Below are 24,270 nucleotides of genomic sequence, written 5' to 3'. Positions count from 1 at the left end.
CTCATGACTGACCATGCCCCCCTCCACTGGCTGCAATAGAACAAAGAGAAAAATGCAAGGGTGATCAGGTGGTTCCTGTCCCTCCAACCATTCCAATTTACCATCCAACACAGGGCCAGGAGTCGCCACACCAATGTGGATGGCTTGTCACAGGTGCACTGTCTAGCGAGCGAAATTGCACAACCCCAGCGTGTTGAGCAGGGGGGAGGGATATGTGACAGGGTCAGACTAGATGGCTACCGGAGAGTACTAGAAGGCCAATATATCAGTCAAGGGGCATGGGGAAGTAACTCGGGGAAGCTAGCAGCTTTCCTGAAGCCCTAGTGTGAGGCTGCTACTTGTACGGTCCCTGGGTTGGGGCCTGGAGTCGAGGGTGGGACCGCCCCCCCCCCACCAGCCATTCACTGGAGGTGCAGGAGCCCCAGCGAAGAGGCAAGGGCCTGTGAGAATCAGAGACAGGACCAGGAGCTAGCAGGGAGTGGCCATCTTAGAGAGGCTGTATTACCCTCCCCCACCACTAGAGGGCGGAAGAACACCAAGGATGAAGCAATTCCCTGACCCACTGCTAGAAGGAAGTGCTGGACCCACCGAGGTAGAGAAAGAGCTTTGCCACGATAATTATATGGATAATGAGAACATGCAGAGAAACCATAGATAGCGTCTTTAAAAAAACCTTAGTTAGGAGAGAATACAAACACTCATGCTTTATGGCACAAGCTAGTCTCTACAGATGGGTATTAGGAAAAAACTTCTCCCATGAGCAGGTTATTACATAATTGCCCAACTCTGGGTTTTATTGCACCTTCCTCTGTCTACCAGCCACTGTCAGACAGGGTAGTGGACTACATGAAACCCTGGTCTGATGTGTTGCAGCAAGTCCTGTTTGTGTGCAGGAGTCTTGGTTAACAGGGTAAAACCTTTGGTTTAATGCACAATGCAGATTTCCCATCCATCTTTATTAAGCTGGCTGTTCCCCGCCTTGTTAAGAGAGCACTGTGGCACAGCATTACAAACAGCGTAGAATAAGTTTTGCAAGATATACAGCTGACTAGAGATAAAGCTCTGGTTGGGAGAGAAAAAAACAAGACTGTAGCAACAATCATGAGAGCACAAAACATGATCAGATTCTGCTAGTACTAGATACCAGTCCTTCGGAAAGGGGACTAAACTGCATGCTTTGTGGCAGGGGCTAGACTCGCAATGCAAATCTTATTAAATGACCTTGACAGAATTTAAATGCAAAAGTGATCAAAAGAAAACAGCAGCAGGTCCTTGTAAGCCATTGAGGAGCTCCAAAAGATCACTAAGGGCAATCAGAGACTGGTTAGGTAACCCTTTAAACCATTCCTCCCCTTGCTTAGCTTACACAAGCTGGCTGTTGGTGTAGATAACTGGAACTTAATTAACTAGAACTTTTGGAGTCAGTGGCCTTTCAATCTAACATTAGCCTAAACAGATTAGCAGAAAATTCAGATACTACAGACATCAAAAGTTCAGCTTTAATAACTGGTGGAACCATCTAATCTTTTTATTTGGTAGCATTATAAATAGACATTGACTCAGTATGTTTCTCTGTTCACCTCTAGTGGCTGAACCACAGAAGTTTGAGTCTGCTACATCCTTTGGCTAGCAAAGCTGAGTCTTTTAGTGAAGGCAGTAGAGGATAATGCTTTTAGACCCACTGCTCCAGAGTTCGATCTCTGCTGCTGACAATACACCCAGAGATGTCACATTACAACAGCAAGAACAGGCAGTTTAATGCAACCAAAAAGCTATACACCCTAACATGTTTGTAACTACCATCAGATCCTGTAGCTCTTTCAGAAGCCTTTTTTCCCCAGTCACTCATCATTTGGAGAAACACCCTTGTTCTCTTCTTCATCCAAATCTTGCAGCTGCTGACGAGGAAACTCCTCAAATATCAGGTTTTCCTCCAGGGCACTGAAATGAAGGAAAGATAGGCCTTTCAAAACTGCACACCCCTTTCATATTGAAATCAGTTTTCCACTGGGAGTTCTTCCTCACCACTTCTCTCTTCCACTTAGATACAGTGTTCTCTGCCTTCTGATTTCAGCACTGGTGCCTTAAGGCATGAACCAAAGCCCACTGAAATTAATGGGTGTCATTCCATTGATTTCAATGGGCTTTGAATCAGGTGCCTACCCCTTGACCCTGTTGAGCCAGCTGGGACAGCAGGCATCAGCCGCTTTCCACACCAGTCAGGATGGTAGCCATAGAAGTTTACTAAATACTGTAACAAGTCCATCCCTGCTGAATAGCTATCATCTCCAGCTGGACAGCTTGGAACTAGGAAGGGTCTTTATTATTGACTGGAATTAGGTCATGGAATGTGTGTCATCCTGCTTATTCTATATTAAGTTTCTGGACAAGACTAGGGGAATTTCAGGCGACTTAACTCACCCGGAGCTAGAATGACCAGTGGGACAATATTAAAAAAAAAAGCTTCATACCTCTCCATCACTGTAATTATCAGCATGCATAAAAGAGAAAAGAAGAGAACAGCAGAGGGTTAGAATAGCATTTACTCTAAAGCTAAACAGGAATCTCCTAAAATAAGAGGCAAAGATAACTGGTTTTGGTGGTGTGGCTTTTCTTCCAGCTTGAGGAGCAACCAAGAAAAGTCTTATTTTGTGAATTCTATCCCAGTGCACAAAATAATAGTGTCCTGATGAAGCAAAATTAAATAATTTTAGGGCCTGCTTACATGTGGAAACTGACCTGCATAGAGATAGCAGAGTAATTATACCATAGTTATAGCTAAACTAGTATGACTCCCCATATGAATGCTCAGTTTGGAATAAGAGACTTTATTCCAGTATAATTAATTGAAACAGACTAATACCAAACTGAAGTTAAACCCTTATTGGAAACATATTCCAGCAGCAGAGCTCAGACATCACAGGGGCTAAGGAGCTAAAAAAGAACTTCCCCCGTTGTCTTGCTAGCAACAACTGCTGCGAAAGGTGTCTGTGTGCTCGCCTATTAGCACCAAGCAAAGATGACACTGCTTTATGACAGTGTTCCTCTTAGCTGGTCTGTCACTCTCATTTAAGCAGCCAGCCTGATCAGGAAAGATGATATTAATAAGCATTAAGTCAATTAAATCAAGCACTGTACAGAATACAGAAAGTGGTAGGGACCATATTTCAGCTCTTTCCTTTATTTGGCAGTTTTATATTAGACAGCAGAACTCAGAATTTTACTCTTGCTTAAATCTTACACTTAACTCTTTGACACTGGCTGAACATGTTCACCTAGTGGGATTTTAGCCTACACTATCCCAGTGAGGCAGCATTCGTTGCTGTTCACTTCCATTTGGCTAACTTGGTGCCCTCGTACGGTGATGTGATGGTGGAGGGCGGTCGTTTGGTTCTACTTTTCTGGTCACTTGAGCTCATCCAGGGACAGCTGCTTAACTTCTTCCCCCTCCCCTCCCCCCAATGAGCCTAATTCCAGCCAGCATAGTTTTTAAATAAATGAAGCTAGGCCAGACTTTCCCAGAAGTGGTCAATGATTCTGGATGTCTTAGTAACTTGGTGCCAAACTTGGGACACCGAAATCTAGATTCTCAATGGCATTAAGCACCCACAACTCCAACAGAAGTCAATAAACCAGTGATTCTCAGCTTTTCAGAAAATCAGGCCTTTACAATGCATGAGACCCAGTACCCACAAACAGAACAGTCTAAAATTAGTGGATCCTTTTTAAAAGCATTGGCTCGTGTTTGTATTTCATATGCAGATGATCATTTACTGTAGTAATTGATTCCAATAGGAAATATGGGATGTATGAATCTCCCCCAATGGTCCACACTCAACTGAAATGAGCTGGAAATTAAATATTTAGAGCAATACTTTTAGAACCAGCATCACATGCAGTTTTGCTTTCGCATCTCTTAATTTTGTTCCATTTTTTTTCTTTAAATATAGTCTTTTGCCATTTCATCCCTTTGAAGTATGATAGTTACTAAGGAAACAATGATGTCACTGATGTGGGCAAAACTTAGTGGTATCTACAAGTGCAATATGCAGTCAATTTCATATAATGGTAGGGGAAAACAGGCACTGTTTTAGTCAGATTTAGCTTTGTCAGGAGTACCTAGTTACACATGTAGGTACTGTGCTATATGCAGCATCATAGCACCCATGGTAGTGTGAGGTATAATTATTCTCAGAAAGATGCAATTATGCTAATTTTAGCTTAAAGCAGCCTTTGCTTCCCACAGACTCATTAGCTAAAGGCCAACACTCTGTAGCAGGGCTTGGGCCTGATTCATGTCCTGATGCGACATCTGTCCCCGTCTTGTAGTTAATGTACAATTATAACATAGCTAAAGTTGTAAAAGACTGAACAAGGCTCTGCATTTTTTTGCAACAACTGTATGCAACATCTGAATAAATACATCTTTGCCTTTCAGATTTTGGGTAGGAAGGGGTTGTCTTGCAGGATATAGTAATATTTCATAACACCGTGTGGAAAGTTTTCTATAAGCTTGCATTATGCAGCCACAGCAGAGGGTCCATATAATTAAAGTAGGGACAGATGGTAATTTCTATTATAAGCCTGATTTAATCCTCTCCTAGCTTTGGAGAGAGGAGGGGGCATGTTTACCTATATTTTTTCCAAGCGTATTTTTAGGCCTTCAAAAATGTTAGTGATTTTTGAAAGTTACAATGTAGCTAAATGCATTTCAGGTATGAAACAACATTTAAAGAGATGTGTCCAATGTGTACGCAACATATGAGAAATCCAAGGCACTGAGGCTATACATAAATCTTATAAAGGAAAAGTAGTAATCAGCTCCTGTCCATCCCCTGAGGCACAGAAATAAAAAAAGAGGAGACAATAGCTAGCAATAGCCCTATGTTTCTGAATGTACGCTTTTAACTTCCAAAACAGCACTGTAATAAATGCTTCAAAGATCAGTTGCAAACAAATTTAAGGAACAAAATCTGCTGATGCAACTCAACACTGCTTCATTTATTTTAATGGAGCTGTGCCAGTATGTACCAATAGAAGATTTGGTCCAAGAAAAAAGACTAATGTGTGATTTTTGTTTGTGATTCCCTAGGCTCAAATGAGCCATGCACAAATAAACATGCTGATGCTGGATACATTCTATTTACTCTCACTCCACATAAAGTTGTGAGATTTTTTTTTTTTTGGTGGTGGGGCAGAGGAAGCAAAGGGATTAGTTCAGCCCAGTCCAGCTCACTGAGGGCATCTTAAATCAGGTTTTTTGTTCCTTTTTCCCCAGGCATTTAATCCAAATATAATGTTGGCTTTATAAGGTGATCTACTTCCTGTTTCTCAGCTGCATGCTGCCCCCTGCCGCCGCCCTCCCCCCCCCCCCAAAAAGGCAGCAGAGTAAGGATGGAGGCACAACAGACAAATTGGTAACTTAACTCATCAGCAATAATGAAGGGAACAAAAAAAGATGAGGAAGAGGACTGATTTCAGAGTCCCCTACACATAATGCCTTTATCTATCCCTGTTCGAGGTTGCGCTGTGTCAGCTGAAAAAATTAGTCTAACTACTGATGCTTCTAGATTCTCTAAACACTGTTTGCTGCAGCTCAGTCTCTGTAATTAACTTTTGATCCATTCAATTCCAAATTAGCTGTTATTTCACTAACTAAGTACATCCTGTTTCTCAACAGTTTAGTGAAAAACTGGTGGAGTCACAATCAAAAATCAAAAGCATGAAATCACTAACCGGAATAGCGATTCGAGACAACACACAGAAAGCCAAAAATTGCAGAATCTGAAAAGATTTTCAATTTACCATCTTAATTTAGTAGGTTTAGTTTTGTTCTCGTTTTGAGGACCATAAAAGACACTCATGCTGTGTTTCTAAATCTGCAATGCAGATTTCAAAGGGATTTTCCTTTGTTCTTTGTGTTTTCTTTATTGAAGTGAAAGCATTTCTTTCCCCAATTAACTGATTTTAGGGTTTTCCACAAAATTATTGGGGTGTCTATCCTATTATTCAGTTGTAGGAAATCTGCTATTTCCATCTGTGTGAAATCCTTGAATTGTACCAACCTAAAAGTGAACTGTTAGAGATGACTGTGATTTAGCAAATGATATGTGGGCTGCTTCTTTGGTAAGAGGATTTGGTGGGGGAGTGATCGAGAAGGATGTTTTGCAATCCTGAATTTCCAATGTATCCTTTTTAACACCAAGAATAAAGATCTATACTCTGACTGAGACTGGACTGAAGTAAGAAGACGACACCATGGCTCTGGCATTAGTGTTTTCCCGTAGGGCCACCAGGCCTACTTTCATTGTTAGGTTGCTGAGTATTGGAACATGTGAGCATACATGCTTATATAATAAACTGTAGCTACAAACCTACATGCACAACGGCTGTCAGAGTCAATCAAACCTGCCCTCTTCAGTTCCCATTCGATTTGAGTTACAGGCATAACAATAAGTTATCAGGAAGTATCTTTGCTGGGATCCAGGCCCTAGAGGGAGACGAGCTCACACACAGTAGGACAAAGTAATATACCCTCTTCCAGTTGAATAAACTAGTCCCAAGTATCTGAGGTCCACAGGAGTTAAAGTCCATCTAGAGTGCCATTTTGTGCTCACTGTTCGTTACACTTAGGGCTGGCTCATCTTCACTATAACACTTAGCCTAGCTCATTCAAGCTACACAAAGCATCTGGATTAGCAGCTGAGGAGTTGTGCTAATAGGAGCTGGAGCCTGTGTCTGTGACCCCACTGCATTACTAGCATGAGCATTCAGCAGCACTCACGCTTCAACCCACACCCAGACTGGCCAGCTAGGTTGAGTTTAAAGCACCCCTTAACTCAAGCTACAGATGTATTTGTGGACAGGAAGCGGTCCAGGGCAACACAAGTTATCACTTTAGCCAACACTGCAGTGAAGACAAACCCTTAGTTGTGGAAATATGTTTGGGGAACAAAAGGAACATAGTCAACTAAATTTTTTTTAAAAACCACAATTATGTCTGAAAAAGTATCTACTGAAGTTACTAGAATTGAAAAGTTAGTAAGCAATCCTGCTCCATCCCACCCTGTTTGTCTACACTGTGCATTTGATAGCAAATTGGTAAAGTTTGCAAAAGTATCTAGATGACTTAGGAGCTTTGTTTTATTTTCAAAATGACTCAGGGGCTCCTAAAACAATGGGATTGAGGTATCTTTGAAAACTGTGCTCTATGAGATTTTGAAGCTGAAAAGTCCCACGGATTTTCAATGAGACTGACTTCTTAATCACTTAGGCACTTGAAAAATGTTACCCTTAGTGTCCAGTCATTTTCACTGTTTCCTCTGCATAGTTAATCAGTTTCTCCCTTGCTGGAAAGACCCTTATAAACATCAAGAGGGGAAGAGGAAAACAGTTCTGATTTCTGTAAAGCAATCTTTAGCTTAAAAACCCCTATGATATCCTATTTAAAGGATGGAATTTTTCCAGCAATTCCAGCAATGGAATTTTTCCAAAATAAGTATGTGCCAACCTTGTATTTTTAATAATGTTCTCTATAAAGTCTCCCCCTACATATATGTGAGGGTGCCCTATTTTTATATTTTATACACACACACGAAAGAGTGTATGTGCCAAATTCTTGAAAAGGTGGAAGTTATCTTAAATTGAAGCACTCTGCATATATTTAGATGAGATATCTGCCTGCCCTCCATTTCTCTTGATACTCTAAATTCTTCTGCCAAAATAACCTGCCTGAAGTGTGGGGAAATAGAAGAAGGGTTTGCTGACAGCAAACATTCAAAAGATCATGTCAGGCCACACAAAAAAAGACATGCAATTTAAAAAAATAATCCATGAGATATTGGGTTCTTTTTATTTGTCTTCTGCTTTGAGCCTTCAGTTATATTAACTTAATATTTTCTAGCTGTTCTCTACAGCCATGAGGGTTAGAACTTTTGTAAACAAAAGGCGAGTTTTTCATGCACTCTTGATTCCAGTCACTGGGGCTTTAAGAAAGACAACAAAACATCACAAGACTCAAAGTCACAACAGTTGGCAACATGTTTGTTACTCCTCATTCCCTCCCCCAAAGTCTGAGTGTGAAGCCTGAAGTTGTTTGTTTCTCAGCCCCTTCTATGTTTCTCGTATCTTTGTGGAGCCATGTGAATCCTTAACACTGATATGGAGCAAAAATTTAGTTCAAATGCTTTAATTTTTTGTTTTGACTGGGTGGCTCAACTCCTTATCATGCAGTTATAATACTGAGCTCTATTATTACCTCGTCTTATTAAATGTATTCTGCCATATTCTTCATGACCACTAGGCATCTCGCTAGTTATAGTTATGCCTATGGATCTGGTGGGGAATTTTAAGACCCCCATCAGAGGGAAATCTAGTATGAGAAACAGTTTTAGAAACACCTTCACTTCAGTGTGCTGGCTGCATTGGTTGGGCATGGCTTTGATACAAATATATTCTTAAAAATAACTAGACCACTGTTAGATCTTAAAATTAAGAGGGAGCAGGTTTAAAAACAAAGAAGGAAAATTAGATCACTAGTAAATTACCTACCCTTGAATAGCACTATGAAAACATTACACCCCATTCAGAGACATGTTAGTTAGAACTGAGTTTTGTTTCCTAACAAGAGCAAAATTAACCTGGATAGGACCTTTAGTCTGAGCCCTGATGTCTGTGGTTTCCCTCTCTCAGTACCAGTGTCCTCCTCTAATTCAAAGCCAATTAAAGAGAAAATAGATTTGATGTCTGTCCCTTTCAAGCATGGGTTATAGTTTAGGACAAAATATCCATCTCTACAGAGCCCTCCTATTTTGCCCCCTCTGGCCCTTTTCTTTCCCAATCATCAGGGCTGGTTTGCTCCTGTGACTTGACTTTACCTCTTTGCTAAACTTGTCTTGTAGTTCTCGCTCCATCTCCAGGAGCAAGGGCTACGTTCTTAGACACAACAGGATTGCATGTACCGCACGTTATCCTTTGGCATTTATTTATTTTGTGTGCCCATAGACAGGGAGAGAAGCAGTGGGGAGGAGATATGGATTTTTGTTTGAATACTGTCTCTGCACACATGCAGAGGGCAGGGTAACTCAGCTAGAAGGGCCTGGAAATATCCAGCAATAAGATGTGTCAGTTATTAGATAGGCTCAGTATCTGTTTCTGAAGCTGTATAGGAAGGTTCCATGTAGGACAAGCAGATTTGCAGGTTCCTCACATATGAGTCAATCAGAGCTCATGGGGGAAAGGTTATAAATATAGGAGTTGAAGACAGCCCTGCGGACTCAGTAGCTGATTGACCAAGCAATGGTGTCCGCTTTGAGGGCTGGACCCCAATGCTTGTACCACTTTGGATACTGGCTATAGACTTCTGTTTTACCAGCAGCTGAAACCAGTCAACTATTAATTCAAGAGCTGGAATACTGCTAGCTATAAGGATCCCAGACTTGTTTGTTGATAAGGCTCTGATGCGTTTTGAAAGCAGAGAGAGACTACCATTCTTCTCAAACTCTGAAGAGTCCAGGTGACATACTGCATATTATGGCCACACTATAAAGCCTGAGAAAGAAGATCAGAGGGGACGTGTTTATGTGTGCATTGAGAATTGTAAAGATTACTTAAATGCAATATTTCAATATTTACATGTGTAAAAGTAACAAAGTGGGGAAGTTTGATACCTAGCTCTTGTACAGTACTTTTCAACAGAAGATCTCAAAGCACTAAGACCAGCAGACTTACTATCTGATAGCTTTTGTTCAAAAGTTTTTCATAAGTATTTCAAATGCTATTTACAATGTTTGTGTGTATTAAGTGTTTGATTACTCAGAAACTGTATGGTACTCTCTTTGCAGCTGACTAGGAACTGTAAACTATATTCAAGGTTTTACGTACAAATAGCCCTGATGTTTAACTGTCTATAATGCTTTATGAAAATTTTGAAAGACAAAATTGGCCTGTGCTTCAGCAAAAAGGTAAGCTGTAGTGCAGGAAAATAATAGAGTTTAACATAGTATTACCTCAGCATCTACCTCCCCATTACACATGCTTTGAGGTTATCTGGCACAACAAACTCAGTACTGGCTTTTTCAGTGCTCAGGAAGAGATTCTTCCGCTTAGGGGTGCATGTGATAGAGGGCTAGAAAATCATGAATGGTGTGGAGAAAGTGAATAGGGCAGTGTTATTTACCTCTTCACATAAACACAAGAACCAAGGGTCACCCAATTAAATTAAGAGGTAGCAGGTTTAAAAACAAACAAGGAAGTACTTCTTCACCCAATGCACAGTCAATATGTGGAACTTTTTGCCAGGGGATACTGTGAAGGCTTAAGGTATAACTGGTTAAAAAAAAAAGAGAGCCAGATAAGTTCAATGGCTATTCGCCAAGATGGTCAGGTATGCAACCCCATGCTCTGGGTTTCCCTAAACCTTTGACTGCCAGAAGTGGGACTGGATGACGGGTTAGATCACTTGATAACTGCCCGGTTCTGTTCATTACCTCTGAAGCATCTGGCACCGGCCACTGTTGGAAGACAGGATACTGAGCTAGATGGACCTTATGTTATTTTGAGGTTTCCCCTATCGCAGGAATCAAGTTATTCATAGCGATCATCATAATATGCAAAAGAGATGGTGACTCATGGTGTAAACAGTGAAAGCAGAGAATGTGGCGTTACTGACCTCTTATGTTCTGTTCCTCAGGCTTGGGGTGCATGAGACGGAATGGTAGCTCTGTGCTGACTTCACTTTGGAGAGAGAAGAGAATGCATCATACTTATGTGCCCATTAACTCCTGTTCCAATCAAGCCTCTCTCCCCCCAATATGATCCACCCCTGTGTCCACCAGATCTAAAGTGCAGTTCTACCCATCCCTAAAACTCAGCTATAATCATAGGTCCCCACTCCTGCAGGAAAAAAAACCCAACTGCAGCCATTGTTTTCTAGCACAAGGCATGCACTTAGTCCTAAATTACTTGTTTTGCTCCTTTCTAGGGACAGGGCACATAACTAAAGCATGAACATCTTTGAAATTTGGATTATTTATCCCACTGGAGTATTCAGATTCCTTTAACCTACCAGGTTAAGGGATTTTTATTTTAGGAGGTTGGAGATAGGAGGCAAAGTGACAAGGCCATGTGGTTTGGAAAGGGAGAAAACGTAACAGCTTTACCTGGAGGTGAGGTCTCCCAGCATGCTAGGTAAACAAACAGAAAAACAAGAAGTACTTGTAATGTCTCCAGTGCTCCGTTAATACATCCAAACAGGAAAAAGCCTCCAGCTAATCACCCATGCCCCAGTCCCTCTTCAGTCATAGCACAAAGGCTATGGGGCCACAGACTGTGGGGCTCTGATGGTCTGGAGCATTTCCAGGTGGCCCATCTGCTAGGTTTCCACACTGATATTTCCTGTTCACTGGAGCACAGTGCAGGATTCTAAGGCTTTCAAGAGGTTCTTTAGGCCAATAAAATTAGAAAAACCTAAAGCCCATCTATGCACCCTGCATGGTTACTTAATATCTGTCTATGCTAGGCATTTCTTCTGTGTAAATTCAGCCATTATCAGTTCTACAGAGGACACTAAAATTTGGGGTAGCAAACACATAGGAGTGAACAAAAGTGAACTAGAGAAATTAGAACAGTAAGGGATTCAGGCAAGGAAGAAAGATTCAATACTAACACAAAATCCTATCACCAAGGAAGGGAAAGAAAAAGAACACAAAGGATGGAGTGGGCATCACCAAGAAGTCTCAACCCATTATATTACAGCGTGTTAAGGAGACTAGAGGAAAATGAACTCAGTCTCAATATTCTTTTTTCTGTAGTAGCTGTAGAAAAGGGACAGTGGGACTTGGGAGGCTGGGAGGAGAGTTTATGAACCACTGATCTAGAGCAGCATCTCCAATGAATTCAATTCCCAATTGTCCTTTCCCCACATACACCCATGACTATCTTCTCATGCACAATGCAATGCTCAAATATAGACATCTCTGCTTCAAAGAATTAAGCAAGCAAGAATGAGAGATCAGATCGTAAAGAACCAGAGTAGGTGATATTTATAAATAAGTGATTCTTTGTCAAATCCATCCTGTGGATGGAGGGAAGGGGGTTCTGAACCTCAAACAGCAAATCTTTACATGGCTCCATTCAAAGCTGCCCCCTAAATCCACAGGATGGATCAAAACAAAAGCCAGGGAACCACACAAGGCAAAAGTTATTTTATCAGAAGTATAAACCACATCATTATCCTGTTTTAGATTATTACAAGACATAGGAACCGAGAACCCAAGGATGCTGAATACAAGTGCAAAGCGACACTTCCCACCGAGTGTTATTCTGGTCCCCTTCCATATTGCCAGTGATATCAGGAAGCTGAATTTCCCCCATGGAGCTCAGTAGTGGGGGGAATAACACCAGCATTTCCCAGTAAGCTCTGTGGGTAGAAAGTCTGGACTACAGTATGTTTGGGCCCAGGGCTGCACATCTCAGCCTTCTGCAGTAAGAAAGTGAGGGCTTAGAGATACGTTTTTGATTGAAGCTTTATTTGTGCTCTTACCGAATTAAAAAAAAAAAAGTTATTTTCAAAATCAGAGAAGAGGCTACACTCAAAACTGAGCTGCAGGGGCATCTAGCATCTGAGAGAGATGCTCCCCATACAGATCAGAGAAAATTTAGGGCTGGCCAAGTGAGATAAAGTTTCCAAGAGGCTTCCAACCTGAAGTCAGCATGTTCTCCTAGAAATGGACTGTACTGAGCATTCCTCTACAAAATGGGCATATTTTCCATCTCTTTACTATACAGATACCAAAGTTTATTGCTCTTACCCTGAGATAATGAGCTTCACCTTGACCTTGTAGGCAACCAGAATCCCCAACACTGTCTTGTCTATCCCATCCTTAATACTACAGGAAAGAAAAACAGAGTGGGAACAACGCAGTGCACTAGTAGAACTTACAAGGAGATGGCTAGAGTCAAGCAGCCAGGCGTCCACATTCAATTCACATTCTTATGTACTGGACATATTGAGAGAGATCTTGGGACAGCAGATATTCCTCCACACCTGGAAATATATCCTTAGGGACATACCAAGGTGAAACAGATCCCACCCTGAATGAATGTCACTCTTCCAACTGTACCTATACATATATGAAAACCTTAATGTGATATTATAAGATATTCTCTCTCTACCTTCCTTTCCTCTTTGATACTCCTAACAGTTGGTACCCATCAGAATATGACTCACATAGTACTGGAAGCCAAGTTGGTGTCTTCATCCTTTAACTTTCCATCCAGTGCTATGCCCTGTTTCTCACGGTTATTTGCCAGCAAGGGTAGAAGTATCAATGTCTTGGTGATGGTACAATTTGGCTGCACCTTCTCCCTTGGAGTGGATGCAGGAGAGAGAGAGAAAGAAACACATTCAGTTTAAGTACTGATCTAGTTATGAGAATTTCAGAACAGATGGCAGAGCCAGGAACCAGCTGCCCAATACTTTCCCCAAGGAAAAAATGCCTTAAAAACAAAGCTAAGTCTGCCTTGATCTATAACCAAAAGCAGAAAATCCAACATTTCAGACCACGCCCTTACCATATTAGCAAAGCAAATGTCAGAGCATTCCTGAAAATAGAGCAAGTGTTTCAACACCATAATCAGGTAACTGGTTTTCATGCATTTTAAGGCCAAAATAAATCATTATGATCTAATCTGATCTCTTGCAACACAAAGGACATTGAATTTCATCCAATTAATTTCCAAGCCCATAATTTCTGGTTGCACTACCCCATCTCCTTTAGAAACACATCCAATCTTAATTTAAAGACTTCCAGGTGAAGGAGGATCCTCTACATCCCTTGGTAAACTGTTCTAATGGTTAGTTACCCTCACAGTTAAAATTTTGCATCTTATTTCTAGCCTGAATTAGCTTAGCTTCCACTTTCAGCCATTGGAACTTGTGGACAAGTGGGTACGTCTACACAGCAAAAACAAAAACAAAAACTCTGCAGCAGTGAATCTCAGTGCTTGGGTCAACTGACTTGGTCTTACAGACTTGCACTCTGGAGCTAAAAATAGCAGTGTAGTCCATTATTCTCACTTAGGCTGGAGCCTGGGCTCTGAAAACTGGTCAGCGGAGTGGGTCTCATATCCCAGGCTCCAGCCCGGGCTGGAATGTCTACACTGCTATTTTCAGACCTGTAGCACAAACCTGAGTCAGCTGACACAGGCTCCCTTGCCATGGGTTTTCAGCTAGACTAAAGATCCGTCCTACTGTCAGAAATCTTCTCCCCATGTAGGCATTTATAGACCATCAACAAGTCACCTATTGGATAAACAAAGTAAATTGAGTTTCTCAAGTCTCACAATCATGTCAAGAAACCACAAAAACTCCCAGTGTGAATGGAATATCAACAAAATAAGTTACAGTAATTAACAATCCAGACCAAATTGATAAATCACCCAGGCAATTACTCTGCTTTTCTCTTTTAATTGCTCAGCCCTCTATCTCCTTGGTACCAGCCCCTTCTACATTACAGAATTAGACCATTTAGGCTTACAGCCTGGAACATTACACAGCTCAAGTGTAAGTCTGTTTTGCATTGAGTGGAACTCTAAACTCAGGTCTGCAAAACTCATTTTCCCCCCCTCAAGCACTTGGTGAGTGAGCAGCAGGCCAAGGGCTCGCGTTTAGGTAGGTCAGCAGGGTGTACACCAGGATCCAGTTGGTTACTTAATCTGGGCTATCTAACAAGGATACACTGGTTGACTCATTAGGTTTGGGGATTTTAAAATTAAGTAGAAGGCATGAACATGGTGTTTTTTTAAAACAACAGATATAAAAATAATAGATACAGAATCAAAACACAAAGATACAGCTCAACATATGTAGCAAATGTGGGCCCAATTCTGCCCTCTCTGAAGTCAGTCAGAATTGATTCTGCCTTTGGTTATGAACACAAGTCCTGTTTTTCTGGAAACTCCATCACCACTAGAAGGGACTGTTTTTTTGGATAACTCAGACTGGTGTATTATTACTCAACTGTTGGTCTAATAAATTCTCATCTGCTGGTAATACCTACACAGCTATTGTGATCTTAACTACACATTGAAAACAAGGTAAATATATACAGACTGCTATTTTAAGATATGCATTTCATTGACCTGACACTCCGTTCTGAAGCTCCATTGAAGTTATTCAGCTGAGCAGATATTTTTGGGATATGTGCCACAGTTTTGAAAGCCTGTAACTAATTTAATGAAACAGAATAGCCCCCTTGAATGGGATTGTCTGGCAGTTTCAGTGCAGGATGTGGCATAGCTGTTGTGATTCTCAGAAGAGTTCTCTGTAAGCCAGCCATGCCCTGGGGTGACAATTACAAGTCATCATTTTAAAACTCCTTTAAAGCCGAATGGGATGCATTTAAGTTCTTATCACAGTCAACCTGTGAAACTCTTTGCCAGGGGATGTTGTGAAGGCCAAAACTATAACAGGGTTAAAAGAAGAACTCGGTAAGTTCCTGGAGGATAGGTCCAAAAGGGGCTATTAGTCAGGATGGGCATGGATGCAACACCATGCTCTGAGAGTCTCTAGCCTATGTCGCCAGAAGCTGGGAATTGATGACAGAGTCACCATTCAGTTCATTCCCTCTGAAGCACCCGGCATTGGCCTCTGTCAGAAGACAGGATATTGGGCTAGATGAACCATTGGTCTGAGACCCAGTATGGCCATTCTTATGTTCTTATGTATTTGACCATTCCACCTTTCAGATCCCTGAGTGGAGGGCTAGGACTGGGTGGGGAAGGAGACCCCCATCTCATGTCTTTTGTTTCAAACAAAATTACAGCTGGCAAGAGAACTCTTACTGTATCAAGTGAACTGTTTTCATCAGGGGCCTGATATGGAGAGAGAGAATGGGGTTGATCATCAAAAACATGATAGCTTACCTCAGTCAGCATCCCCTTACTCTGAGGGGTGGCAGAGCAGGGCAGCACCCAAAAACTAGCTCCAGACCATAGCGGAGAGCCTCTAATTTATGGAGATGGAAGGTACTTAAAAGGGGAGTAAAGGAAATGACCGAGTAGGATAGGGAAGTGAAAGCAGGGCACTCAGACACTCACTGAACCTCCTCCATTGCTACCGCCTTCGTGTAATAGTCACTTGAGTACAAAACCACATTGGCAACTTGCTCCACTGAGAGAGAAAGAACAAACAGGAGTGAGGGGACAGAATCAATCAATTATACATACTCAGCATATAAACAAACAAGGTAAATGATTACCTTTCAATTCTCATGAGCTGAAGGAACAAACAGGCAGCAGGTAGACCCCATACAATTCACAAATTAAATCCAACCTCCTGTATAATACAAGCTCTAGACTTTTACCCAGTTACCCCCATAATGAGTTCAATAATTTATGTTTGACTAAAACATTTCTCCCAGAAAGGCACAGAGTCCTAAAGCCATCAACAGATGGAGAATCAACAATTTCCCTCAGTAGTTTGTTCCAATGGTTAATCACCCTCACTGGTAAAATTTGCACCTTGTTTCTCATTTGAATTTACCTGGCTTAGCTTCCAGCCATTAGTGCTTATTATCCCTTTCTCTGCTAAATTAAAAAGCCTTTTTTTACCTTTCTCCTTGTGAAAATATTTATAAACCACGATCAATCACCTCTTGATCTTTTTGATAACAGACTGAGCTCTTCAAGTCTTTCACTATAAGGCATTTTCTACTCAGTCGTCATATCATTTGTGTCTATCTTCTGCACCCTCCCCAATTTTTCAATATCCTCTTTAAAAAACGTGGACACCAGAACTGGATGTGATGTTTTAGTATCATTCTACCCAATGCAGTATACAGTGGTAAAACATCACCAGTCCCTACTTCTACTTGCTCATCCCCTGTTTATATAGCCAAGGATCGTATTAATCTTTTTTGCCACAGTATCACACTGGGAGATCACGCTGAGTTACGTGTCCACTATGACCCCTAACTCCTTTACAGAATCACTGCTTCCCTGGATATAGTCCCCTATTCTGTAGGAATGGCCTGAACTCTTTGTTCCTTGATGAATGAATTTGTCTGTATGAAAACACATTTTGTTTGAATGGCCCACCTTACCCAGTCACTCTGTATGACTGCCCTGCCTGCACCATTATTCTCCAACCTTTGTGTCATCTGCAAATTTTATCAGCAGTGACGTTATATTTACTTCCCGATCACTGAAAAAAACATTGAACAGTATCAGGCCCAGAACTAATCCCCACAGAACCTCACCAGAAATAACCTCATTCAGTGATGATTCCCCATTGACAACTATAAAGTATGCTCCTATTCACTCAAGCTCTGCATCTCAAATATCTAAGCCCACCACCTTTCTACACAGGAGGCAATATGATTTAAAGCATTGAACTAGGACTCTGGAGACCTGCATTCTATTGCCAACTCTGCCACTGACCTGTTGCCTGACCCTGGGCAAGTTACTTGCCCTCCCTGTGCTTTTGTTTCCCCTTCCACCCTTTGTCTCTCTCTCACTAGGTGTTTGTAGAGGGTCTAATACAAGGGGGTTTTAACCTTAGTTGTGGCCCTTAGGTGTTACCATAATACAAATTAATGCCAAGCAGTACTGGAATTGAACCCCAACACCCTGCCCTTGACTTTCCTCAGGGAGAAGAGGGAACCCCTTCAATGTTCTAAGACAGGCAGTCTCCCATACTGAGAACTCTCTTGCCATCTGAAATTTCACCTTTAACAGTGATGGGCTGAAAAGCAGTGCAAAATCATGCACACTACGAAAGGGCACACCTAGAGCTGTCATAGACCCAATTCCTAACAGAGGGTGATGGAGAGACAGGGTGACAGCTCTGAAAAGTCCCATTTCCTGAAGGGCAACAGAGGCAATGGAACAACATAGGGACACTGACAGGGAGATGGGATGGGGCAGGGTGACCCTATGTCTGTTTAAGTGAAGGACACTAACAGGTTCCAGCTCTTTTGCTGCCTGACAAGATGAAACACAAACCCCACATTATGTAGCCCCCACAGGATTATGGACAACAGTAAAAACGCACCCAACACTTTGATCTTCTTCACTGTTTTCTCTGTATTGTTGGTCACAGTGACAGTGACAGGAATGGGCTCGCCATGGTAAAACACCTGGAAGAGTCAGATGGCTCAGCACATGGAGCACAACCCAGCAGGAGGGCTTGTACAATCTACAAAATACAATTCTAGTCCCAGTCATTTACAACAGAAACCCCTGTGGACGGATGTGGGGCATCGATTACTTTAGTTACGTACAGCCTCCTCTCCTACAGCCTGACCAAAAGCCCAGTGAAGACTACTGAATTCTATAAGACAGCAGCAGTAAAGGAGCTCACGTACTCCATTCCCAGCTACTCCCAGCAGGAGCTACTGCAAGAAATGGTGTGAGAGCACTTGAATGTTAGGGCAAGTCAGAGCAAGCTGAATCCAGGCACAGACATCTCAGGGCAAGGTCTCAAGGCAGTGAAGCAGGTGTTTGCATCTGAACAACGAGCAGACGGAGCTCTCTGGGGCAGACTGCTCACCTCTTTACTCAGACATGCTCTCAGGTGCAGTGGCTTGCTGGACATGAAAAACTGCCAGGTGGTCTCAGCTTGAGGTTGGGGTCCTAGTTCTTCTGGGGCATGCTGTACTTTACGGATCAGCAGGCGCACCGAGTTCCTGGAGAGTAGCAATCAGAACTGCAGTTACACAGAGCAGAACCTCCTACTCCATGGGAGTGGTTGTTAATCTGCATTCACATTCCTTTCGGAATGTTTCCAATGGAAGCATCTGAACACCGATTCATGGAGCAGAGCTGAACAAGCTCCAAAGGACCATTATTAATCTGCCTGTCCTGAGTGCACACACATTCTCTTACCTTTTGAGAATTCTGTCTTCCACATTCTCTGTAGAGAAAGCTTTCACCTCAAAGTCTACCCCGCAGCACTGCCAGAGAAAGAGAGAGAGGGGGAACTGTGAAATTTGTTAAGTATTTAGCAGTCTTCCTATACAAGGAACTCTGCAGGTGTAATACCTATGGTTTGGAAAATCTTCTTCCTGACCTTGCCAACTGACACCTTCAAGCCTATTATGTTTTCTTGTGAGGGAAGAATTATCGTCTCCTTCTGACCAACATGCCCCATGTTTCTCAAAGACTATTCAGCCTGTCCTGTGTTTCTAAAATGACTAACATCAGCACCTGAGATGTGAAATTCCTTTATACATTGAACGTTCCTTTTTTACTGCCTGGAGTCTAAGAATAACTCTTGGCAATTGAACAGAGCTGACTGATGTTCCTGTAGGATCACATGTATTTTGGACACTTCTTCTAAGGTACGTGTAGTAAAGTCTCAATTAGTTCTATCTTTAAGGATTTGTGAAACCTTTTGCTAAAATATTATTATTGGTAAGGAGACATACATTGTATCCCTGCGGCTTCCAGAGTTTGCCCAGCACATTGTGCATCACTTGTTTCATAAGCCAAGTCTAGTTGTTTGGACAAATGTCCAAAATTTTAAACTGCATTATTCTGGAATAACATATCTTGTTACTTAATTCCTCTTAAGGCTTACTCTGAGGCTTACGAAAGCTTATGCCTGCTGAAATTAAATTTGTTAGTCTTTAAAGTGCCACAGAACTCTCATTGTTTTTACTCTTACTCCAGTTTTTTTTTTTACCCAAACATGTAAGACAAGTCTTTCCCACATGTTTTAAATTAATGGGAGATCTTGGTACTTAGTCTTATATGACCAACCTATAACTCCTGCACAATTCTGAAGGAAACAGTCCCAGGTTTCAGTGAAATGCTTTTTTGCCAACTGTTATGCTGCTATTTATGTTACTAAAGGAGACTGGATTCAATTTCTTACCCAAAGTGCCTCTGACTCCATCTCTAACTTATCCCCATTTTGGTGGTTCACAAGATGGCACTATGCCACCTCTCCAGTACTGAAAAGTACATTAATCCCTGTACTGCCTAGTTCTTGCTCTCAAAATATTTGACCCAGATATTCATCTCTTGCTTTTCCCCCTGAATTTCTTCCCCAATATAAGTACTGAATATATGAAATCCTGTTGGTCTCACCTTCCCAACATCATGAGGGGCTGGTTGCAAGGAGACTGAACAGGGCAGGTAGTCTGGAAACTGAGGAAGTGAGGAGAAAAAAACCTGAAAGATTATCCAGATCTCCAACTCTATTTCTCCTAAAGTGATTCAGTGCTCATGAAAAGTTCATGAGTGACAGCCTTATAGAGCACAGCCCTTTAGTTCTTCATAAAAGAGCAGCACGGGCAGCAGAAAGGTAAGCTTCCCCGCACCACTCTGCTCAAGTCCCCCAACCAAACCCTGGAGGGACTATGGACATTAATTGTATTACAATAGTGCCTACAGTGCCCAATTGGGAGAGAGGCCCCACTGTGCTAGGCACTGCACACATAAAAGTTCATGCCCCAAGCTTACAATTTAAATTGACAAGACAAAGGGTAGGAGGAGAAACAAAGGACCAGAGAAGGGAAATTACTACACAAAATCAGACCACAAGTTTGCAGCAGAGCCAAGATTAGAATCCAGGGCTCCTGATTTCCAGTCCAGTGCCCTACCCTGGGGATCATTACACTTCCCTTACAGGAGAGAGTGGAAGATAGCAGTTTCAGGATAAGGGTCACATGGGCACGGAGACTGAACTAATGAGGCCAGTTATAGAATTTGAGGACATCTGGGAACTGGACTGAGACCACAAGAACAGCCAGTAAGACAGTAAAATCATTCAGTCGCTTCTGGCCTGGGCAGGATGTGAGTTTGTGATGAAAGGCTCCAGCTCTGCCCAGCTGGAAAGACATGGCCTGGAAGACCAACTTGTGAGTTCTAGCACCTGCGCCATTCTAGAAAACGCAAAAGTCTGAGCTTGGTGGAGGTATTCATTTTGTACCTGAGTGGTTAGTAGACATGTCACATGCCTAGACTTTGCAGATTCATTTGAAAGCCTATTTGCTACAGATCAGTATATGGCAGATTCTAAATCTGGATCCCAATGGATATTATGGTCTCTAAGGCAGAGTGAAGGGGATGGGATGTCTCTGAGGCAGGAGGAGGAAGCAGGATGTACAGGCTATCGGTCTACTAATTTTAGTGTTTTCTACAGCACCTATCCAGGTGGTATCTAAGATGTTCAGATGCTATAGTGACAGGCACCAATATAAGAACTTTGGCGGGCTGGTATTTTCCAGGTAAAAGATTTGCACAGCGACGTTCAGAGGGGACTTCATGGAGTATCTTGGCCAGATGTGCAGGAAGAAGCTTGGGATCAGGTAGGAGGATCTTTGGGGCTAGTGATGGTGTCTCAGGAGACAGCAGGTGGGAGGATAAGTGCTGGGGTAGAAGTGGCAATAGACTGGGTAGAGGGAAGAAGCCCGGCATCCTGAAAAATGGCCACAGAGATGGTAGCAGCCAGGTTATGTATCTGACTTGGTCACTGTGGACACCATCCTCGACGTCACTCAGGCCTGTAACCTGGGTGTCAATTTGACTGTGCTCACTCACCAGAGCACCATTCAGGCCATTTCTAAATCCTGCTGCTTTCTCTACATAGCATGTCCAAAATCCAGCCCCTGCTCTGTCCACACAGCCAAAACTCTTGTCCAAGCCCACATCACTTCACATCCTGACTACTGCAGCCTTCTCCTTTCTGGCATAGATTACCGCCCCTTTGCTCCCCCCTAAACTCTATTCAGAAGGCTGCTGCTACCATCACCTTCTTGGCTAGTCACTTTAACCACGTCATCCCTCTGATTCCCTCTGACTTGCCTCCACATCAAATACAAATTTCTTGTCTGTACCTTTTAAGGCCCTTCAGAACTTAGTCTGACCCCACTTTGCTGAACTAGAAACCCATCGCAATGTCAACTCCTGCTTTCCCTCCGCAAGCATTCCCCCCTTTTCTACCACCAGCAAACTTCTTTGAACACCTCATGCTTTCTCCTACGCGGCCCCTTACGCATGGGAAAAACTTCTTAAGATTCACGTCTGCAGCAGAATCTACAAAATCCAGCCCACTGCCCATAGCCATGCAGGCATCAAGCTATCAATTCCCTTCTTTCCTTCCTCTCTCTCGTATCCCACCCCCATTAAAATATTTGCAATAAATGTAACTAGCAAGCAGAGCCAATTTTCCACCAGATTCATTTGCTTGTATGTTGTATTCACATCCCCTACCATTGATCTGTTTGCGTCTATAGACTGTAAATCCTCCACAGATGTCTCTGAGCTGTGCTCATACAGGGCCCAGCATAATGGGACCACTAAACCTGACTGGGCTTTTGAGTGCTACCCAAATATAAGCAAGAATTGTATTAATTCATTTTAATAATTAACCCAGCAAAATTTAGGGGGGTTTGGGGTGGGGTTTTTTTGCAAATCAATTCCAGAACTCAAGGAATAGACACATCCTCATGAGTACACAAGGCAGTATTATAAGCAAATACTCCAGCAATATGGGAGCAAGAGAGGCAGAAATAGTAAGGGCTTTTATTGTCATAAAGTCATTACGGTTCTCTTTATTAGGAATTGCTGTGTGTGCAGTCAAGACTCCTCCAGTTTGTTAAATCCCTAGCACACTTGGGGTGGTAAATAATGGTTACATCTAACCTCTGACTCAAGGTTAAAATTTCAGGTAATATTGGATTTATTATTAATCTCTTCTTCAGATTATCATGGAGTATTGATAAGATGGGTAATAAAGGGCAGGGAGAAATGGGTCAGAGGCTCATGTGAGGCACTTACTGTTAAAACAAAGGGGTAAGCATTGCTCCCCAGCTTCTTCATCAGACATTCCTGCAATTGGGAGAGTGGTCCCTTTTTCTCCACTGGTGGGTACAACTGTATCCTAGAGAAAAAAAGATCCTTTCGGAAGGTCAGACCCATCACATCAATGTCTTCTTGGCCATACCGGAAAGCACAGGTCAGAGTCACATACACTGGAAAGAACATGCACGACAGGTTACGATTTCAATGAGCAGCCAATTCAGAGATTCTGAGACTTCAAGACCATCTGTGTTACAATTACTAAGTCCAGGCAGCCAGTTACAACACTGTTGTGTCTTTCTCCCTATCCCTGGCCTGGTTCCAATTCACAGTATATATAAGACCATAAGTTTGTTTTGTAACAAGGCTGAAGCCTTGGACATGTTCAAACAGCATGTCCAATGACCGGAGGTTCTCTCACCAGGATGGGGTTAATTTTGCATAAGCCAACCAGAGTCCTGAAAGCAGGAGAGATTCTTGCTTTGCAGTGAGATATCACTGAAAAGTTAGCTCACTGAAATCATAATTTAAAACATCAAACCTTTCTTCCCCAGGACAATCTCAGGATCCACTAGCAAGACACCATCTACAGAGAAAGAAACAGAAAAGAGTAAAAGTGAAGCAGCATGGGGAAAAATGATTGGGGTTTATTAAGAGTTAAAACAACCTGTAAGAAGAGCATGTGTCTGGACTTACCGACAGGTTCCACGCCATCTATGTGGTCAATGAAGTCTCGTTTTCCAAGGTAGATCGTCAGCTGTAGGAAGGAGGTAATGCAGATTGGGCAAAACCAGCCAGGGGATCAATCTTTCCAAGAGCTGAGCACTCTTGCCTACTCTAGCAACACATTTATCCATATGCTTAAAAGTTAAGGCCATAAGTAGTTCCCATTGAAATAATCAGGACTATTAGAGCTTCAGTATATAACTGGATCAGGGTCGAGGGTTCAACATGTTGCAGGATCAAACTCCATAAGCACAACACTATTCCTTGTCTCTGTGGCACAGGAGCTATACAGTGAAGGACTTTTTGCCTCAAATTGGAAAGATGGCAAGTCAGCCTTGATTTAGACATCTGGGCAGCCAACAAAGACATGTCCAATGAGGTGGTGGGGAGAGGAGTTGCCATCCAATGTAAGATTTGTCATTATGTTAACATGCGAGGAATCCATTTTATCAATTCTATAACATATCCTGTCGCTAGAGCTTGGTGTTGAGTATAAATCAAGTTATTTTCTAAAGAAGTGAGGGGAAGACAAGCGTTCCATAAATAAATCCCCAGGTAAGTGGGATGGTGGCCTTGTCCACTTGAGTCAAATTGATGGCCATGCATGCCAATTACTGTGATACTTACAGCCTTATCACGGGACATCTTCTTGTAGACAACATGTGATTGAGGGGGACTGGCATTCTTCAGAGAAATTGAAGAAACAGTAGCCACCTTCTGCGAATCAGCACAGTTCAT

The 24,270-nt window shown here is 42.3% G+C and overlaps 1 protein-coding gene across 1 annotated transcript; it reads right to left on the bottom strand.

The window, feature by feature from the left end:
* Positions 1–963: 963 nt before the first annotated feature.
* SAG (S-antigen visual arrestin) lies at positions 964–24,270 on the bottom strand. Its single transcript, XM_067538634.1, has 14 exons — positions 24,160–24,270; positions 23,503–23,563; positions 23,348–23,392; positions 22,786–22,979; positions 20,092–20,151; positions 18,886–18,953; positions 18,551–18,686; positions 18,053–18,137; positions 16,099–16,171; positions 13,229–13,366; positions 12,810–12,887; positions 11,160–11,183; positions 10,670–10,734; positions 964–1,941 (listed from the first exon to the last, which is right to left on the bottom strand). Exons 1-14 carry the CDS (start codon positions 24,268–24,270, stop codon positions 1,922–1,924), a joined length of 1,158 nt encoding a protein of 385 aa, XP_067394735.1. The 3' UTR covers positions 964–1,921.

Source organism: Emydura macquarii, unplaced genomic scaffold (genome assembly GCF_026122565.2).
Source record: "Emydura macquarii macquarii isolate MOO-44397 ecotype Brisbane River unplaced genomic scaffold, CSIRO-AGI_Emac_v2 contig_499, whole genome shotgun sequence".
In the NCBI taxonomy this organism is placed as follows: domain Eukaryota; kingdom Metazoa; phylum Chordata; order Testudines; family Chelidae; genus Emydura; species Emydura macquarii.
Note: the sequence above shows the minus strand (reverse complement) of the source record. Positions and strands in the feature narration are given on the sequence as shown.